The following is an 18870-nucleotide window of genomic DNA, read 5'->3' on the forward strand; positions in this document are numbered from 1 at the left end:
ACAAGAATCAGAAGTGCCAATAGCTTGGCAGTCTGGGTCATTTGATGAGTACCTGGTGCGATTCGTCATAAGACTCTGGTTTTTGATCAAATGATGTTTAAATGTCCTCTAGTACACCATTAGGGCTCGCGTATCGGTTCTTTTGGCGATGCTGGAGCGCCCTCTGCTTCAGTGAGGATCAGAATGAAAATGACATTATGTTACAGGGAACATTCCGTGTTTCAGTTTCGTTTCTAGGTGTATCCTAGAAAGATAGGTCGACATCGCCACAGCTGAGGACTTAATTGAGACTGACTATGCTGCCTTGCGTATCAGAAAGATGCCTTGGGTATTAATGTTCCGTTGAACATCAAACAGAAAATGTCGCGGTAAAAACATATACAAAACATATCACCGGAATTTACTGGTACTGGACAACAGGCGGTTCTCATCGCCGCCGGCAATTTTTAAGATGTCATGGTACTACAGATGGCGTAGCGTACCATAAGGATTACAAGTTGTTAAACCCAAGTTCGTGATCCTAAATGGATCAAATACTTCAACGTGCAGTTAACGGCCGTGTCCGATAGAACGGTGATGTTACCCATCCCATGACTTATTGCGAACTTGGACTAGATTTCATTACAGTGTTGAGAAGAAAGAATTTACAAGGCTATAAAATGCTCAAACTTTGACATATCTCACCATTATCATCATTCTTTCCAGTCTCTCAAGCTCATCGTCTACTCCCCTTGATTTTATCGCTCTGCATTTGCTGAAAATGTCTTCTCAAACCACTCCAATCTTAGGTTTCAAGAAGGGCCTTCTTGTGCTTGACACGTCCGCAGACGCCAAAGGTGCACCGCGAAACAGACAACGTGTACTCATCGTCGGTGGAGGCGTAACTGGTCTAACGTGGGTAGAACATACTATTAAATTTTCAAGCTCATGAGTGCATTTATAGGACTGCCTGGATGTTGCTTGATGCAGGATACGATGTCACCATCGTGTCAGAGCAATGGGCGCCGGCGACACCTCGTATCACCTCTCAGATCGGTAAGTAAATTTTGCGTCGGAAGCTGGATCCCAGCACTTACGGTGATTTCTCTCTAGCCGGAGCGTTGTAAGTTCTACGCGTATATCGTCTTCAGCCAAGACCTAACCTCCGTTTACCAGGTGGGAATATCCTCCAGCCGTCTGTGGTGTGTCTACATTATTTCAGTTCGAACCTCACTCAATCACACTCTTCACAGGCCAGCACACAGACGCAAAGTCCTTGGCGTTGTCCAAAGGGTGGTCATTGGCATCCTACCGTGTTTTCGACCAGCTAAGCAAATTCCTGCCCGCCATCAAGATGCGCACCGCCAATTTCTTCTTCGGAAAACCGATCGAGGACCTCCTTGATCAATTGCGCAAGATGCGCGAGATAGAAGCGTCTTGCATTAAAGGCTTTGTCCGGGACCCCGACTTGATTGCGAAACACGCAGTCAACCAGAATGCTGGCGTTGTCGATGCATACTCCCATCTGGCTCCTGTCATCGACACAGACGCATACATGGCGAGTCTTGTCACACTTAAATTTCGCCGGTTGTATTGACCCTGATATTTAGGTCTGGCTTCATGATCTGGTCGAGGTGAAAGGCGCGGAATTGATCACTCGCCGCATCGATGGCGATCTCTTGGACTCGGAGGCGAAGCTACTCGAGACGTACGGTGCGGTTGCAATTGTCAACGCGACTGGCCTCAATTCGTTCGAGGCTGCAGGAGACAAGTCTTGCTACCCCCTACGTGGTGGATTAATCCGACTCGTCAACGACGGGAAGCGGTTCGCCAAGGTTACGGAAGCCCTCGCTGTGACTCACGACAACGAACTGAGCTCGGAGCATGAAGATATCGTGTTCATAGTTCCTCGAAACGACAACGTATGCTGACTCAGTCTCCCATTCCCCATTCAGTCTCCTTCGATTTACCCTACTTGTAGATCCTTATCCTCGGTGGAATCGCTCAGCCTCACAAATGGGAGCTTGACTTCACCATGGAGTCGCCTGAGATCCAGCGTATGCGTGAGCGATGCAACAAGTTGTACGTGCTCTCCAATATACGATGTATCCGGACCGCTAATAACGGCACTGGCAGTGTTCCTGGACTGGAGAATGCAGAATTTGACCCTGTAGCGCCTGTGGTTCAAGGTCTGCGACCGACGCGGGTAGGGAATGTGCGGGTAGAGCGGGAGCTGCGGTCGAATCGGATGCATGGTGGATTCAGCAGCATTATTCATTCGTACGGCCAAGGAGGCTCTGGTTTCTCGTTCTCTGTTGGGTGTGCGGTGGATGTTCTGCACTTGATTGACAAAGTGGTGCTTGAAAGGACGGCTGGGAACTTCAATGTCACGGTGGAAATGCATCGTGCTAATTTGTAGATAAACTATTCAGATATACAGCTGTTCTGTACTAGTTTTTTTAATTTTCCGCAAAGCTTCAACTTATTTCCTGTATAACATAGCTGCACCTTTCTATAATTTATTATCTAGTATGGCGGAACCTTTGTCGCATATGTATGCGTCTCTAAAAGTCCGCAAACATCAGATGCACTCGAGTTCTTCGATCCAATCATGCTAGGAGGAAACGCTTATTTCGTGCCACAGGAAATGAGATAACAATGTCACTTGTTCAACATTTATGAACAAAGCGAAAACCCCAACCGTGCGTTGGCCATCATCTGCGATTAATATTAATAGTCTAGCGATCGATCATGACAAAGCCTGGCACGAAGCCCTAAGCCGAGCCGTTTTCCGAAGTGCGGAATAGTAGTAGCAGTGACACCAACGCAGCGCTAGTAATAACCCAGCAGATCCAGAACACCCATTCAACAAAAGGAAGATCGAAGCATTTTGAAACCGTGGTTCACGCTACGGCACGTTAAATTTATGGCTTCTGCCTTTACTCACTATTCTACTCAGAACCTGTTGTTGCATGAAGCCTGGGCCTGAGCTCTCTGAAGCCAAGCCAGAGCCCTTTGAAGCCCCTCAAAGCCGAGCCGAGCTGGGCATGACAATCGCCAGCGCCAATTACCCAGTATACAAGAACCTTATTCAGCCTTGGTAGCTAGTTCGTCAAAGCCCTCTACGTCTTAAGAGTGAGGACTCAGCATTTGTAGTCTAGCCGCCTAACCAAAAGCCATAGGTGTTCTTCATTCTCTGTGACCTACTCCTTAGTCAAGAGGCCCAGTTTACCGAATAACTTTTGACATAATGGCCGTCTACTTTGTGATGGCCTTTATTTCGCTTGCAGATTCAGGTAACGGACCGCCGTCACCTGATGTTAAGGCGAACAGCTATCGGTGATCTGTTTGATCTTATAACACAGGGAACGGTGGTTAGTCACCGTCCAATGTTCCGTATGAACAATGTAGTGTAAAATAGTACCTTTTACAAACTTTAAATGTCTCACATATTCTGGCTAGTTTTTGAGCAATACCGACACAAGAGAATCAAAGAAACAACGGCAAAAACTCGGTTACGAAGTACGTACCCGCTTATTGCCACAGACAGTGAGGAAGTCACACATGTCAGATTTACGATCCAAATTCGACAAATGGCTCCCACTGCATGCCGTCAAAATCCCTAAATCCATTCACGTCAGGCTGTTGGATTTTCGAGATAATAGTACCTCTTCAAGCTTCAAGATCGAAGCGTAGATGAAGTGAGACATGATCACCTCAAGAGTTTAGAGCTTAGAAAATCGGCGTATAGTCCCAATAACTTCAAGGACCACTGGAGTTCTGCGCCGCAGCCAAAGTTGCCACAGACCGTAACAAGGATCTTCATCGTATGATTTTCCGCAGAGTTAATGAGACTAGTGGTTTGGGAGTCGATGAACTCAGGAAAGGAATACAGATATAGAACTTCTTGACCAAACGAGAGAGGATCATATCCGAGGACCTTATATATGCCCATCCTGCATGCCTCGAGAGATTCCTTGGAAACACAGTCTGTGGCCCCACTTAATTTGGCGTAGGTAAACGGAACACGCTGGGTCACAAATCGCAAGGCGCGACATATCCATCTCACACTGCTGCTTTTCAATAAGGCGGCGTGCATAGGCAGTAATAGAACAGAAAACTGAAGAATTAGTCGACGCGACGATGAAGAGAGATTGATAGAGGTGTGATGTGTCCATCTCTTCGGATCTATGAGAAAATTCGCCCAGGATAAAGTGGATGATGAAGTGTCCAGTGAATGCGCTGTTGTTCACAAGTCGGCGAATGAAGACGAGTCTCCAGGTTAATGATGAACGCATGATCGTGATATATGATGGTAAATAGGATCGCGCGTCGTCGAGATTAAATCAACGAACCTGAGTTCATGTCCTCAAGACAGTATGATGTGCTCGCAGAATATAGATAACCAGAATGATACGGAAGGCACGAGCGACAACCTAGAACAAGTGGTTTCATGCAAAGGTTGGGTGAGATGACGTTCATGGAGGCTCGTGGCAAGTGCGAGGAGCGAAGTGCAGCTGATGTTATCTAACTACCTCTTGGATCGAGTGAGGGAACGAATGAAAAGTCGCCCTACTTCATCGCTTAACAGAGACGGCCCCAAATTTTAGGTTCCTTTTCATGATACTCCTGAGCGGTAAAACACGTCGGCAATGTTGTATGGTATCAATACATTAAATGGGAACGGGGTCGCGGTGGGCTTGTGGGATCTGATGCCTCAGCGTCGCATCAAAAGACGTGTCTTTTTCGGGTTTTTGTTAGATCAAAGATCGCTATTAGTATTTCACTATTTGCCTTTAAATGATAGTAACGTGACGGAAAAAAATACAACAAATTTCTCCATTCTGTCTCACGCTTATGAGACGGAATTCATGTGGTCGTCGAATGCCGGATGAAGAATTCGATTCAGTTTTCTTTGGGAGCCGCATGAGTAATGTACCCGGACAGGAAAAATCGGCGGAGCTGCGGCTGGCGCGCGCGAAGCCACGCGTGCCGCGTAAAATGGGCCGGATTTATGCAGCAGTAAGTCACTGGAAGGGGTAGGCCAAGGGTCAGTAATTGGAAAGACCGGAAGACTGGAGGTGCTGTCACCGCTGTGTCAGATCGAGGACGCTATGGTGGAAAGAAGATCGAAACCAAACTGTGATTGTGGGAACATTTTCGTTGAACTCAGGCTCGTGGCACATTTCTTTGTTTACTTGAGAGCCAATCAGACGGTAAATTTTGAGGGTAGAAATATCCGTGAACAACCTGAAGAGCCAGAAATTTTTTAAGACAAAGACTACTTAATATAAAGTAAACAGACGATTAACAAGAAATAAAACTATTCTCTATTTAGCCAACTGTTATTGGTTACCGTTCAGATACGCAACCCGCTCTCCAGAAGAACAATGGCCACTACAGCGGAATGCAGAAGTCCTGCTTGGACCGCATCTGAACTTATTTCCAGTTTGAAACTGGAAGGGTTCCGAGTGACTTTGGCCAACATCTTTGAGGACATATCTCCACCCAAGTACATCTGAGAGTTAATCAGGACCACGACTCCAACAGTGCAGGATGGACTTACACGAATTCCATCTTCGTCTGACGTCAAGATATAGTCTCTACCTCCGACACGCATAATCCGGTATCTAACGTTGGGTTTAAAAGACCTGACATGAATAGAGACAGTTAGTCTCACCTATGATCGTGCGACAAGCGGAGGAAATCGTTGGTGGCTTGCTTGGGCACAGCGCCGCGAATCTCGACCTGACTGCTGCTGTTTTTCCATTCAATCAACCCCAAACTCCGTCCATCAGCAGCCTTGAGAACAGTATACCCAGGCATCGTTGAGTTGGTTGTAACGTAGAACTGGGGCTCATTGTTGGGTCCAATCACCGTACAGTCAATGATGGAAGGGTTGAGGGTAGTGAAATAGAAGGCATATAGACTTGGAGCATTAGAGGAAGAACCATCCCAGGGAAGTGCGCCGTAAATTGAAGGGGGGATTTCAGATGATGAACCGCTGGGAAGGGTGCCCCATACATTGTAAGGATGCTGCATTGTAAATGTGATAAGTTGAAGTTGAAGAGAGACAGAGACAGTGAGAGACGGTGAGATGTATATGTCGAGATGGGTTGCTCGAAAGAGGAGGAGCATTTACCTCGCGTTTATACATTTTGAAAATGATAGCTTAGGTGTTCTCGGAAGATGTTGGCCTGAACAGTCAGGGCTCAAGTCGATTGCGCCTGCCCGCTACTCTCGACTCAACCAAGCCCCGCGAAACACAAGGTTACCATCTCGGCAAAGAACACCGAAGTTACATAGACACCATCAAGAACAGTCTACTTAAAGGAGGAGAGGTTTCGCTGGAGACAAGTCTCCACAGACAGACAATCACAGAGTAGACCGGGGCACCAATCCACAGTGAACACGAAGAGAAAATCATTATGATGCCAGGTTAGGTACATGTAATCCATAGGAATGCAGTGCTTTGAATGAAAAATCGGGGCCGAGAGGGTTAAGCAAGAATTGAGACATGATCCAGAAATTCTGATCTCCGAGGCGAGATGCATCAGAGAAATTTTTTAAGGAGACACGGCGTCACTGGCACTGCGGCGGAGAAAGGGAACAGTACGTACGACCTTGTATTATGGAGCCATGTAGAGATAGGAAACATCGCAATCGCCGCCAGGTATCATTTGGTTTCTCTGCCAGCAAAAGATCCTAATAAGGTCCGAATGGGGTTATACTGTTAGCAAGGTCCTCGAAGTAGTACTGCGAGAAGTCGACATGTGAATTTGATTTCTTCAACCGTCGGTATCGGCAACTTCCCGGTAACTAACCCGATGATCCCGCATCAAATCACCGCCCAGACCGCCCGCCATGAGCTCACAAAAAATCAGTGGAAAGATACCTTGGGATTATCAGAATTGGGAAGCACTAAGGTCTTTTGCTGTGGTCAACTAGGTCGAATGAAAGAGTCCTAAATTGTTCAAGTTCCCTTCAAGATATTTTGACTCACTTCAATTTACTGGTAAGTTGTAACTGGAGTGTCACAAACTTGAAGGACAAGGTCAGCGGATAAGGCCGAATCTATCGAGCATTTCGGAGGAACTACCAAGGCCCGAATTTCTTCCGCTTCATCATCTGCGCTGGAGCACCTGCGTTTGAACCATTGAATGGACAAAGCCCATGCTGTCCACCTGTTGGGGGGCCAGGCAAATACGACACAAGCTGGATCGTAGGTCGAAGTTCTCCGCGACCTGACAATGATTATCTGTGCATTTTTTCTGAGCTCCAGTTGGAATATGTTCGACGGAGGTTTTGTGCGCCCGATACAGAGCATGTACAGCTGTGTACACTCCATTGGTACCGTTAGGCCTTCGCATCACATTACTTCCGTCTGAAACGTCCGCAACTTGTGTCAAAATGATACCGAAGTTTAATCTCTATGCACGGAACAATTCGCCATCCTGTCGAGGCATAAGTCGGATCGTCAACGGCGTCTGGAAGCCCTTTTCAACTTCGCCTTCGACAGTAGGGACCATCATGTTTCAAATCAGTTGTGATTTCGGTGTGGGAGAGAAGTAGAAGCTGTTCAACAATTCAGCGAGGACGGATTGGGGTTCTTGAATCCAGGACCGATTGTATTGCATGAATGGATAAGAGGAAGACCAACGATAGATACCAGCGGAAAACGTCAATCTAGGCTATATAAGAATCGGAGTACATGAGTTATGCCTCTTCTGTAATGGTTCACAGATTCACGTAGACGCCCATGAAAGCGCCTTTTCTTATGTCGGCCATCAAGCTATCAATCTGGATTAAGGGTCTAGCATCAGCCCCATAGACGTCAGTGTTACTATTCATTGATCTTACTGATTATATGCAACCACGGAGGGTTTTTTTTTTTGTCCTTTCGGCCTCGGTATCTCATGAAAAACTTTACCAGAAGTTGTGATGGGCTTGGAAAAAGGTATGATGTCGTCGCATTCTGTTTTGAAAACATGGAACACCGCTGGATGGAATCGGAGAGCCTCCTATGGTTGGGGTTGAGCTACGTACGCCATTGCGCTGGAGTATACACTAACCCTGACAATGAAAACTAAGTAGAACAACGAACCAAAGTCTGCGCCCGAGAATTCCGCTTCTCCACGGGCGCTGATCTTCCGTTCCTTCACGTGTATCTCCTTTGCAAAGTAATTAACAATACCCAAACAGGAACGATTCGTGGAGTGTGCGGGCTCAAGCACGGATGCACGATCTGTCATCCACTAGAAAAAGAGGAAGGGAAGAGATTCTAGCATACTCGTGAATAGAATTCTGTCGGTGGTACTGAGCTAACGCACCGGAAATGATCTCACAAATGGCTATTGAATAGCTCGTTGTCTCCATCATCCGGCCAATGAACTGTTAACAAGACAACGTTAGAATGGAGATCCGGTCACCTTCGCCAATCACACTCAGCATGAGATATCCACAATTGGATATCAACGTTTCGACGATCGACTTGTGCATTTCCGAAAGTGAGATGAAATCTCGCCATTTATTGAACTCGCTTAGAAGTGGTAATATCAAGGGAAGGCGCTACCCGTTCTGCATAGATATTGAACCCTTGTATGAGCGCTGTAGATTCTGGCTTGCTGACAAAACCTGGCATCATGACCTTTCGATGCCGTTTGTGGTCTTCGGCAAAATATCGGCATTTTGGACGCTATCCAAAGAGGTAGTTAACATTTGCCCGCCCATTCCCCTTGCTAGACAAGATTCGGGAAATTTCGCGTCGCCTAGATTGAAAACTTGTATGTTGATGGTGGGTACATGTATTGGACGGCCTTGCGATCCGAAATGTATAATCGGTCTTCCTACGGTAAAGACGTCAATATAGGAAGAGAGATATTAACTGTGCATACACTAACTGGTACGGTACTCTAACTCGCACTGTTGTACCACATCTGGCCATCTGAAGTCAGTCTAGATGAAAGACCAAATTGATTAGAAGATTGTACAATTGAATACGAAAGATGGACCTCTGCGGCTTGGTTGCATCAGTTCTGGTGGGAAACCTTTAATTCGACACAAGATACAAAACGATTGTTGGATAAAATCACCGTAGAGGTATGATTCAGTCTTTGGGTCCGGGAATCTGGGCAATCAAAATACGAGTGTCACTTGTACCCCGAGTAGGCGAATGGGATAGAATGTCTGACGCCGTATCAGAAGGGAAATTCACCACAGAATATTCGCAACCATGACGACCGCATTCTTCCTGAAATTTAGAGTGCATGATGACGTAGACCCTACATGGATGTAAAGATCATGATGGAACATCACGTTTCAATCGACGTTCTTAGGACGTTCAATCATGATGTCCTATTTGACCAAGGCCCACGGATCTGCTGTCGCAATTATTTTCGAGCACAGGAAGTGATCGAGAGACAAGACGCAACGTACTTACGACCCAATCCTGCAAGAACTTTTGTCAGTGAATATTTTGCCTTTGAACTGAGTGGCTCACTAAATCCGTTTGTACGATAGAAAGTACCGCGTCATTGAACAGGCAGGCTAGGGAAGGTGAGGTTTGCGTCGCACATCAACTTCAGCAGAATTACTCGGACTCTCAGTTACCAGAAGCACAAAAGCCACCTCGTCTTACCAGTTACCCAGTTACCCAGTTACGCGCGTGCATGCTGGATCTGAAATATGTATTGTAGTTCGCATCTTAATGCGTCACCAAATCTGAACTCCCCTGAAACCATGCACGTTAATCTCGCAAGATAAACTGCCTGAGCCTTCCATTCTTTTACATGTGCGTCTTGACTCATAGGCAAAAAGATATCCACTGGTTCCATCGAAATGAAAACAGCTCGACTTCGGCAGCCTGACCTGTGTGAAATTCCCATCGGAACTGTGAGCTGGACCCAGAGCTGAACAAGTCATTGCATGTATACATGTAGTGCATTTATTTGAGTGTCAAAGATTTTTCTCAGCTAGATCACGCTTGTGACAAGCGCCCTATAAAACCAGATATGACCCATGTGTAACTAAGGTATTGTCGGGGGTAAGATTCTGTGAAGAATCATAAGATGCCATAGGTCATTGAATGTGGCCTCCGTACGTGGTGAATTATCCTGCATGAATGCCCGAACTATTCAAGGTTGGTGAAATACATTGGGCGGGATCTGGTCCAAGTAAAACGGCGGCTGTCCATACTCGCAGTAACTCAGGAGTAATATGTGATCAAAGCTGGAAAAAAAAAATCCCTCAACGCATGAGAGTAGGGGAGCCGATGGAACACCTTGGTGTATTAAAAGAGATGAGGACGGGACGGAGCTGTGTCATGGAAAAAGGCAAAGATACATCCGGATTCGGACCGGAACTGCTCCTGTTGCCGGACCGGCGGCATCTCGCGGCACCCCGTGCCAAAATGCTGAAATAGTGACTAGCTTGACCATTACAGCATCTCTTCTCCCTCCACGTCCTCCAAAATGTCTGGCGGACAAGTAATATCCGGAAAGGAGGTTGCTCAGCACAATTCGCGCGAGAGCTGCTGGATAATCGTCCATGGTAGGGCATATCTCTACCCGTCTAACAAATGTTCATTCTCCCCAGGCAAGGTTTACGACGTCACAGAATTCTTGGATGGTGTGTAGGCAGTAATATCTGAATTTATGGTGTGACTTTACTGACGAAGATAGATCATCCCGGTGAGCGTACATGAATGTTCAACCTGACTGTGGTACTCAACGTACGCCTAAACAGGCGGCAGCAAAATCATCCTCAAATATGCGGGGAAGGACGCTACGTGAGCGCTGTGATTCGTTGGTCGGAACCTTTCTGACGTGGCACAGGGCAGAATATGAACCAATTCATCCCCCTGACGCCATCACCACTAACCTACCGCCAGAGAAGCAGTTTGTCCCCTCTTCCCCCGGTTCGGCTATCATCTCATTCATTCATAAATAGCCTTGGTGTAGTCGAAGCTGGAACGGTCGAGAAAGTTGAGGTAAAGATCTCTGACGAAGAGAAGGCTCGTTTGGAACGGTTCGAGCTAAGGCCACCTCTGTCTGAAGTTTTGAACTTGCATGATTTCGAGGTGCGTGGTATTGGTCCTTTGCCATTCCGGAGCTCACCTAGCAACAGTACATTGCGAAACTAGTCATGCCTGAGAAAGGCTGGGCATACTATTCTTCCGCCGCCGATGACGAGATAACACACCGAGAAAACCACGCTGCTTATCATAGGTTTGGTCTGGCGTATTGATACTGTTGCGATGCTTACCGCTCACTTAGAATATGGTTCCGGCCACGAATCTTGCGAGACGTTACACAAGTCGATTGGTCAACAACGATACTGGGACATAAATCTAGCATGCCGATTTACATCGTATGTTTGACCCACTTTATGCACCGGCTTGTCTCTCTGATAGGCATTTAAAGTCAGCGACTGCGCTCGGAAAGCTAGGCCATCCCGACGGCGAACTGAACTTGACGAGAGCCGCTGCGAAGCATGGTATCATTCAGATGATTCCGACCCTTGCGTCCTGCTCTTTCGATGAGATTTTGGATTCTGCTAAGCCTGGTCAAGTGCAATTTTTCCAGCTGTGAGAAATTTTATTGTCAGAATTGCCGATATATTGACATGCATCGTACAGCTATGTTAACAAAGACCGGAATATTACGAAGCGAATTGTTCAGCACGCGGAGGAGCGAGGAATTAAGGGTCTTTTTATTACGGTCGATGCGCCACAGCTAGGTCGTCGAGAAAAGGTGAGTTATTATCGAAGGGTAGGCTTCAAGCTCACGCTTGGGTATAGGATATGAGGATGAAATTTGAAGCTGAAGATCCCTCTGAGGTTTCTAAGGCCGGCTCAGACGGAGTAGACAGAACTCAGGGTGCCGCGCGAGCAATCAGTGTGAGTTCCATCCTTGTCCAGGCTTGTCGTTTCTCATCCGGAGCAGTCCTTTATTGATCCCGGCTTGTGTTGGAATGACATCAAATGGTTCAAGAGCATCACTTCAAGTATGTTCTATGTCCTCAGTCGGTTTCCCTGTCCTAACAGCTGGTTTCAGTGCCTCTCATATTAAAGGGCGTACAGTGCTGGGAGGACGCGATGGAGGCTTACGATTATGGGCTGGCCGGCGTCGTTCTCTCAAATCATGGTGGTCGCCAGCTCGACTTCTCACGGTCAGGGATCGAGGTCCTTGCTGAAGTCGTGGAGAATTTGAAGAAGAGACGTGGCTTGTCCTTCCCCAACGACAAGTTCCAGTTGTTCATCGATGGAGGTGTGCGACGTGCTACCGATATTCTTAAGGCGGTTGCTCTTGGTGCAACGGCTGGTGAGTCTGCTTGAGTTGCCAGTGATGACGATGTGTTCTCATAAGTATTATCAGTTGGTATTGGCAGACCCTTCCTTTACGCATTCTCGACCTACGGGGAAGACGGTGTCAACAAGGCCCTGCAAATATTGCATGTACGTGGTCTCTGTAGCACCGATTGACCCCGGACTGACATTATCGTGTTAGGACGAGTTTGAGATGAACATGCGCCTCCTCGGGGCACCGACGCTCAGGAATGTCGTCCCTGAGATGGTAGATATCTCAAATCTTCGGTCTCATATCGTCTCTGTGCCAGATGATAGACTATATGCCGGAAACTGTGAGTGCTTATTTATCTACTCGACTTCCAACGTAGTGACTTTGTTTTAGACGAAAGCTTAGAACATGCTAAACTCAAGGTTTCGAGCATGAAATCCAGGCTGTGAAACTTTGCTAGAGTACTGTTACTTTCTGTCTTTTGTATAGTATGAACCTACTAGAATTTACTTGGATGGCACACAAATAAGGCAAGCAAATAGATGACGTCGTTCAGCCAACACGTCCGTCCACTAGTATAATGTCCGCCATGAAGTCAAGCCGCCTTTGGTGTCACTTGCCCAGGCCTACAAACTTAATGGTAATTTATCTTCGCATGTCTCCCAAACGACCGCACCTCGTATACAGCAGTTCCTCAAGTCCCTCACGCTCGCTCTCGCCGCAGCCAAAGCGGTTCAAGTCGTCGATTGCTGGCTCCCAGTCTGAGTCTTCAACAGCAATCGTTAACCCGTTACGCGTCCACATCATCGAGGCAAAACTGAAGGTCAAGGAAATAGCAGAGCTTCGCTCGATACTGGAGAGCGGGAAAGTCCTCTGTGATGCTGACTCGGGTCAGTTCCAGTTGGTCTACGAGGCGGAGGCGAAGGATGCAGACGTGATAGTCACTGCGGTGAAAATGAGGAAAAGGTTGGAGCGATATATCGACTGGGATCTTGCGGTGAGTTCCCACTGACTGCGTTAGACGCGTCCTCTGAGCCCTGAAGCGCAGGTGCAAAAATTCGTTATTACACCGGACTGGCTACGGGATTGCGCCAAAGAGCACCAAGTCTTGCCGTATGACGAGTATATCGCTGTTCGTTCTCTACGCTCTTCGACACAGGTTACAGAAGACCTGTCCACCAGTGTTGCCGAAGAAAGGGAGGATAGTGCGGAAATTAACTACCGGAGTCCAACCTCGTGTCTGCGGCTTTCACCTTTGGAGTGTCCGAATCAGGAGCTGGCGGAGAAGCTAGATGTACTGCGTCACTCAAGAGAGCTCGAAGGGAAAATTATGAATACCTTGGCATATGAGAGGGCTATCGCTGTGTGTCACAATTTTGTCTGTCATCTGGGATGGTAATACTAAATGTGGGGCGAAAGACAATCAAAGGTGAGAGATATTGTCTGGTATCTTCACTTCTGAGCAACTAAAGGCGAGACATAGCATATCCATTCGTTATAACTGAAGACCTCCTCAAGACGGAAGTGTCAAATTTGTCACATATGGGCGTAAAAACTGTTGCCAAAGTGGGGCGCTTCGTCTGTACATGTCTTCATCATTTAACGGATCACTCTTTAGATCAAGGAATACCTTCAATCCGGGACGATAAGCGAAGCTGGTGTGTTGCTTTCCTAGTATATTGAGAAGTCCCGCTACCAGCGAGCTATAGAATCCATCGCTGAAGATCCAAGATATCAAACTCTAACGCTCTTCACGTCAATATACGGAATAGGTCCCGCGTACGCTCGGCATATGTACGACGTTGAAGGTCTTAGGACTATCAAGGATCTGATGTTCCATTATGAGAATCTGGAGCGTTCTGCCTCAGCGGAACCCGACGTTTCCAAGCAAAAATCCCCCTATATGATACTCACCACCACTCCGGAGAAGACGCGTGTGCCAACATTAACTTCTCGAGAGGCTGTACAGCTACACGAGGAGTTAAATGACCCTATTCTCCGAGATGAGACGGAGAGAATGCATGCTACTATCATGAAGGAACTAGGACATCTGCAACCCGGTTGCACCAGCACCATCACTGGGAGGTAAGACTGAAATAACAAACAAGAGGCATCTGAAGACACATTCACATCTAGTTATCGCCGTGGCAAGAAGCATAGCAATGACGTTGATATTGTCATCACCCATGAGAACCTGAAGACCGCTGGGGACCAAGTGAAAAGCCTCTGTGAACAGCTGGTTCACAGGCTCTACAGTCGTGGTACGCCAGAATATGTCCTATTTGTCAATCTCGAATTCACACTCCTTCAGGTATGATTACCCACCTCATGGGTGCGTGTTGTTTTCCAATTGGTGTTATCTCGTTGCGAATTCCTGCGTAAAGGCTTGTCAAACTTCGGCAACACATCCTCACGAACAGCAGAGCGAGGTTCCCTTTACAAAGTGATGTCAGTATTCCTGCCGCCGTCTGATGGGCCTAGTGCCAGGTTGCATCGTAGGCTCGATTTGATTTTCACAACACCTGAGCTGTATTGGACTGCGGTAGTTGGCTGGTATGTCATTCACCCAGCAGAGTCTTTTCTGTCTCATTGCATGCTAGGACTGGGTCGAAAATGTTCGAAAGAGATCTTCGGATGTGGGCAAAGGATCGGTAGGCGTTTCCTTACCATCAACCCATCAGCGTACTTACACCTTATGAATGCTAGAGGGTTCAAATTTGACAGTTCCGGCATGTAAGTCGCTTCAGTGATATTCCCGTGGATTGGTGCTGAGAAACTCCCCAGAGTACGTCGACAAGATTCCCACCCTTATTTCCCAAAGAGCGAAGCGGAGGTCTTCGAGCTGTTAGAACTCCCTTGGATTGAGCCAACCATGCGCAATGCCGATATATGATCACGATGGTGATTAGTTTCTTTATTTATTTCGGGGTGTCTTTCAGGCGGTCCTTGGAATGTATCAATATATCGTCTCTGGTCTCAAGTCGACGACAAGCAAACGGACGAATACCTGCTACTAAGAGCCCGTCTCAAGCCCGTCAAGCTCTTGATTGCTAAATATATTCTGGGACTCAAGACACTAAGGCATCATCGGTTCCGATGTGATTCTTCTTTACTGAAGCACAAGACGATGCACTTGTACCAACAATCGAGTTCAAAGAAGTGACCCAGAAGAGGAAGTCATTGAATCGTTGTTACCGTATTCCAGTTATTGGAGATGAGATACATGTACTTGATATTTGACAGATTTTAGTGGGTAAACGTGTGAAGACCAGCCGTGTTCAATGACGGCGGAACGAGAGGGGCGTCTGATGCGTGAGAAAACTTTACCTCGTCCTTGTACTCGTTGTTGGCGGCCTTGTTTCCACGTAGAGAAGGGTCTTTTGTGCCCTTTTCTGCTGTTAGCTTCAAGTAATATCGAATATGCCAAAGGTTATGTCCTCCCTGCTTGACGACCTTGTTCCTGGTGTCTGGGTAACAGAAATGCTACTTCTGCTCGCTGAGACCTTGTACTGGGGTAACCTCGACTCCAGCCATAAAATGGACATACGATGAACTGGAACATTTGACGGTACTCACCTACCATTCCTTCATCTCTTGTTGACCACTCCTGACACTCAGATGGACGGCAAACGTGCTCCCATTTCGTTCTCTGCAGCGAGAAGGCTCGGAAGAGTCCAGAGACCTCAGGCAAAAGAAATCCCGAGGACTGTCTTGGAGGCTTTGAAGGCGTTCCTCCAGGACAACATATTCCTCTTTTGCAAGTCGCCCGAGGAAATTGCCAAGATTCGTCTCGAGGTGCGAAACGAGGAATGGATGCGTCAGCATGAGACCCTCCCTCATACGGAACTCCCGCTCAACGAGTACCATCCTGTTCTTCCTTGACAGTACACTCCTAACGAGGTCATGTTCTCTAGATACGTCCAGGTGGAATTCTACTTTCAGACCAATATGCTCTATCAACAAATGGAGCCTGATATTGACATGATGGTCCGACGGGACGAATTTGGAGGATTGGATCTCCGCGCGTTGCGCCGCGCTTTAGGATTGCAGACCTGTGTGGTATGTTATGACTTTCGTTTCGCCACTGGGACCGTGATTGATTGCAATAGCCCATCCACCCCTCGCGATGGCAGCTCGAGGACCCTTCCGACGGAGACTGGCTCAGCCCTCTAGCTGTTGCCAATCTCTGCGGGCGTGGGATGACCATCAAGTTCACCGGTAAGTGTTGTTTCCTTGCATCGCTCGCAGCCCTTTATCATACATATCTACAGAGCCCGTTGTCTCCAAGTTCACAATCCGACAACGTCAACTTCGCGCCTCTTACAGGGCCTTCCGCTCCTTCTCTGACCTTTTCCTCTGCTACTTTATCTCTCGTCTCGACCGACACACGTCGTTGGTAAAGTGGTATCGTGCGTACGAGAGGATCCCTGTGAAAAAGATCGAGGAAATCGAAACCACATTGCTTGGGTTCTTTGTTGTGTTCTCCATCGGATCGGTCATCTACCACCACCACGTCGACTTGTGGGCTCTTGCTGTGTGGCTGAAAGAGATTGTATTATGTGTTTTGTCCTATGTTCATTGACTGTTTGTACCCTATGCCTCTATGCTATATGCCTCTATGCCACCTTAATCTATCGTACGAGCTACCAATACAAATGTATAAGTATGGGGGTTGAGAATTTGGTGGTCACTGTGGGATCCTGAATTTCCAATTGCTGAGCTATCTGATTAGATTTCTGCCAGGCACACAAGGATAGCGGTCCGTAACGCCGATTGGTGCACTCACGGTGCTTCGACGTTTGAATGCGGCATCTAAAAAGTCATCATCGGAAGGAGGCCAATTTCTAAGACTTCCTGAGGATACAAGCGCCAGCAAATTTGGCCAATTGAAATACATTGAAATACTGCCCGCGTTCCCCTGATTATTTTAAATTTGTAAATTCCGGAACTCCGGGGGGGAACCCACCACGAACTGTGCCACCTAAATGAACGCTCACATCACACATCACACATCACATGGCCTCTCGTCGCCGTCGGAGAGAGTCGTGCGACCAGGGAGGGCGAAAAGGAGGGAGAAATGACGTCACAACCATGCTCAGTCAGCATCCGAGTTCAACTCAGAATAGTACCGAGGGTAACTCAACAGACGGACTGTCTTGGTGCGCACCCCACCTCAATTTTAAGACGTACTAATAAGATAACTTATAACCATTATTAAGTATCGGCATGAAACTGATCCAATATTCAATATTGGGCCTACAGAGTGGAATCAGGGAAACGTGACTCATGTCACGGATGTGACGGAATGGGACGGCGTTAAAAAGTTTAGACGTGCCCTATATATTTCTGCTTTATACCTCTACTACCGGCCCCACGCTCAGCTGCCATTCTTTTCTCTTTCCCCCTTCCCTTCTAATACAATGGCTCTGGTCCATCCCACTCTGGGATTCGTCAATCCACCAAATTATGTCTTTCCTCATCACCGTCTGTCTCGTGTGCTTCGGGATCCACAGAAGACGCCAATAGTGCTGGTAGCGTGTGGGTCTTTCAGCCCTGTCACCTATTTGCATCTACGCATGTTCGAAATGGCCAAGGACTACGTCCGCCAGAATACCGAGTTTGAGATCGTTGGAGGTTATCTCAGTCCAGTCAGCGATATGTACAAGAAGCCAGGCTTACTCAGCGCGCAGCATCGGTGAGCGCCTATTTCCCCCTTGTCCCCAAGCTCCGTGTTTCTTTCTCTGCACCATGTGCGTCGAGCAAATGGTTCCCCTCTCCCAGATCCGTCATTCTGGATCCGCGCCGGTTAGATGCCCGGCTAGATATCGCAATTTTGATAACGGTCATTGTGCATTATTGATTATGTCTTATGTAGAATTGCTATGTGTACCCTCGCTGCCGAAGATACCTCGTCATGGCTCATGATAGATTCCTGGGAGGCTGTCCAAACGTACCAGCGGACCGCCGTTGTCCTTGACCATTTTGACTACGAGATAAATACTGTCTTGGGCGGGGTACAGACCGAGGACGGCGAACATCGAACTGTTCGGGTCATGCTTTTAGCTGGCTCAGACCTAATTGGCACCATGTCCGAACCCGGTGTATGGAGCTACCAAGATGTAGGTCGTCCTTGAGCGGTGTCGTGCATTTCCTCATCGTTTCCTCAGCTAGATCACATCCTGGGACGATATGGGTGTCTTATTGTCGAGCGTGCTGGTTCAGATATGGATCAAGCTACGGACAGCCTTGCGCGTTGGCGTCACAATATCTATCTAATCTCGCAGCTTATTCAGAACGATGTCTCGAGTACCAAGGTACGTCAGTCTATCGGATCTATATTTATGATTGTTCCATGCTACACCAGGTTCGGTTATTCATCCGCCGCGGTCTATCTGTGCGATATCTCCTGCCAACAGCCGTCGTGGACTATATCGAACAACACGGACTGTATCAGGAGGACAACGCGTCGGCACCTTCCTCGTCGATTGGTGAAAAAGGCAAGGAGCGTGACCAGGCAGGAGGATCTAAGTCATAGATCGAACCCCATTCTGTACGATCACGAGGATAGTGCGTCCCGTGCGGGGAAATAGGAGGC

At 47.5% G+C, this 18870-nt stretch overlaps 7 protein-coding genes across 7 annotated transcripts; 5 read left to right on the forward strand and 2 right to left on the reverse strand.

Annotated features, from left to right (window-relative positions):
* Positions 1–569: 569 nt before the first annotated feature.
* Positions 570–2398, forward strand: BT62DRAFT_963100 (nucleotide-binding domain-containing protein; the record flags this gene model as incomplete). The annotated part of the gene is made up of 8 exons (XM_043188670.1): positions 570–894; positions 944–1035; positions 1093–1102; positions 1156–1181; positions 1233–1546; positions 1590–1901; positions 1961–2061; positions 2116–2398. The coding sequence occupies exons 1-8, from the start codon at positions 761–763 to the stop codon at positions 2396–2398; spliced, it is 1272 nt and encodes a 423-aa protein (XP_043043184.1). The 5' UTR covers positions 570–760.
* A 2940-nt stretch (positions 2399–5338) lies between these two features.
* On the reverse strand, positions 5339–6021 carry BT62DRAFT_1073117 (uncharacterized protein; the record flags this gene model as incomplete). Its single annotated transcript, XM_043178917.1, has 3 exons — positions 5339–5497; positions 5546–5609; positions 5660–6021. The coding sequence occupies 3 exons, from the start codon at positions 6019–6021 to the stop codon at positions 5339–5341; spliced, it is 585 nt and encodes a 194-aa protein (XP_043043185.1).
* Positions 6022–7514: 1493 nt separating this feature from the next.
* Positions 7515–9247, reverse strand: BT62DRAFT_1001977 (uncharacterized protein; the record flags this gene model as incomplete). The annotated part of the gene is made up of 8 exons (XM_043176795.1): positions 7515–7670; positions 7729–7792; positions 7840–8000; positions 8052–8234; positions 8270–8300; positions 8627–8825; positions 8880–8915; positions 9124–9247. 8 exons carry the CDS (start codon positions 9245–9247, stop codon positions 7515–7517), a joined length of 954 nt encoding a protein of 317 aa, XP_043043186.1.
* A 1168-nt stretch (positions 9248–10415) lies between these two features.
* On the forward strand, positions 10416–12805 carry BT62DRAFT_928416 (uncharacterized protein). Its single transcript, XM_043185501.1, has 16 exons — positions 10416–10527; positions 10573–10605; positions 10659–10667; positions 10723–10765; positions 10812–10874; positions 10927–11056; positions 11104–11204; positions 11253–11346; positions 11400–11563; positions 11615–11729; positions 11777–11875; positions 11922–11982; positions 12033–12299; positions 12354–12433; positions 12486–12618; positions 12669–12805. The coding sequence occupies exons 1-16, from the start codon at positions 10449–10451 to the stop codon at positions 12722–12724; spliced, it is 1527 nt and encodes a 508-aa protein (XP_043043187.1). The 5' UTR covers positions 10416–10448; the 3' UTR covers positions 12725–12805.
* A 125-nt stretch (positions 12806–12930) lies between these two features.
* On the forward strand, positions 12931–15168 carry BT62DRAFT_1001979 (Nucleotidyltransferase; the record flags this gene model as incomplete). Its single annotated transcript, XM_043176796.1, has 12 exons — positions 12931–13272; positions 13324–13638; positions 13695–13704; positions 13759–13841; positions 13894–13933; positions 13985–14360; positions 14412–14536; positions 14587–14607; positions 14660–14828; positions 14876–14926; positions 14982–15008; positions 15060–15168. 12 exons carry the CDS (start codon positions 12931–12933, stop codon positions 15166–15168), a joined length of 1668 nt encoding a protein of 555 aa, XP_043043188.1.
* Positions 15169–16243: 1075 nt separating this feature from the next.
* Positions 16244–17005, forward strand: BT62DRAFT_928424 (uncharacterized protein). Its single transcript, XM_043185502.1, has 3 exons — positions 16244–16334; positions 16385–16493; positions 16547–17005. Exons 1-3 carry the CDS (start codon positions 16260–16262, stop codon positions 16855–16857), a joined length of 495 nt encoding a protein of 164 aa, XP_043043189.1. The 5' UTR covers positions 16244–16259; the 3' UTR covers positions 16858–17005.
* A 690-nt stretch (positions 17006–17695) lies between these two features.
* On the forward strand, positions 17696–18810 carry BT62DRAFT_885700 (Nucleotidylyl transferase; the record flags this gene model as incomplete). The annotated part of the gene is made up of 4 exons (XM_043182841.1): positions 17696–17970; positions 18151–18394; positions 18443–18589; positions 18640–18810. The coding sequence occupies 4 exons, from the start codon at positions 17696–17698 to the stop codon at positions 18808–18810; spliced, it is 837 nt and encodes a 278-aa protein (XP_043043190.1).
* Between the last annotated feature and the right edge of the window lie 60 nt (positions 18811–18870).

Source organism: Guyanagaster necrorhizus, assembly GCF_019112545.1.
Source record: "Guyanagaster necrorhizus MCA 3950 unplaced genomic scaffold BT62scaffold_5, whole genome shotgun sequence".
In the NCBI taxonomy this organism is placed as follows: domain Eukaryota; kingdom Fungi; phylum Basidiomycota; class Agaricomycetes; order Agaricales; family Physalacriaceae; genus Guyanagaster; species Guyanagaster necrorhizus.

Bases quoted from the DNA above. Each gene is read 5' to 3' on its own strand.
- BT62DRAFT_928416 (XM_043185501.1), top strand. From the start codon at position 10,449: ATGTCTGGCGGACAAGTAATATCCGGAAAGGAGGTTGCTCAGCACAAT. The intron at 11,347-11,399 runs GTATGTTTGACC...AGGCATTTAAAG, and splicing joins CTAGCATGCCGATTTACATC to TCAGCGACTGCGCTCGGAAA. The intron at 12,300-12,353 runs GTGAGTCTGCTT...AAGTATTATCAG, and splicing joins TGCTCTTGGTGCAACGGCTG to TTGGTATTGGCAGACCCTTC.
- BT62DRAFT_928424 (XM_043185502.1), top strand. From the start codon at position 16,260: ATGGTCCGACGGGACGAATTTGGAGGATTGGATCTCCGCGCGTTGCGC. The intron at 16,335-16,384 runs GTATGTTATGAC...TGATTGCAATAG, and splicing joins TAGGATTGCAGACCTGTGTG to CCCATCCACCCCTCGCGATG. The intron at 16,494-16,546 runs GTAAGTGTTGTT...ACATATCTACAG, and splicing joins GATGACCATCAAGTTCACCG to AGCCCGTTGTCTCCAAGTTC.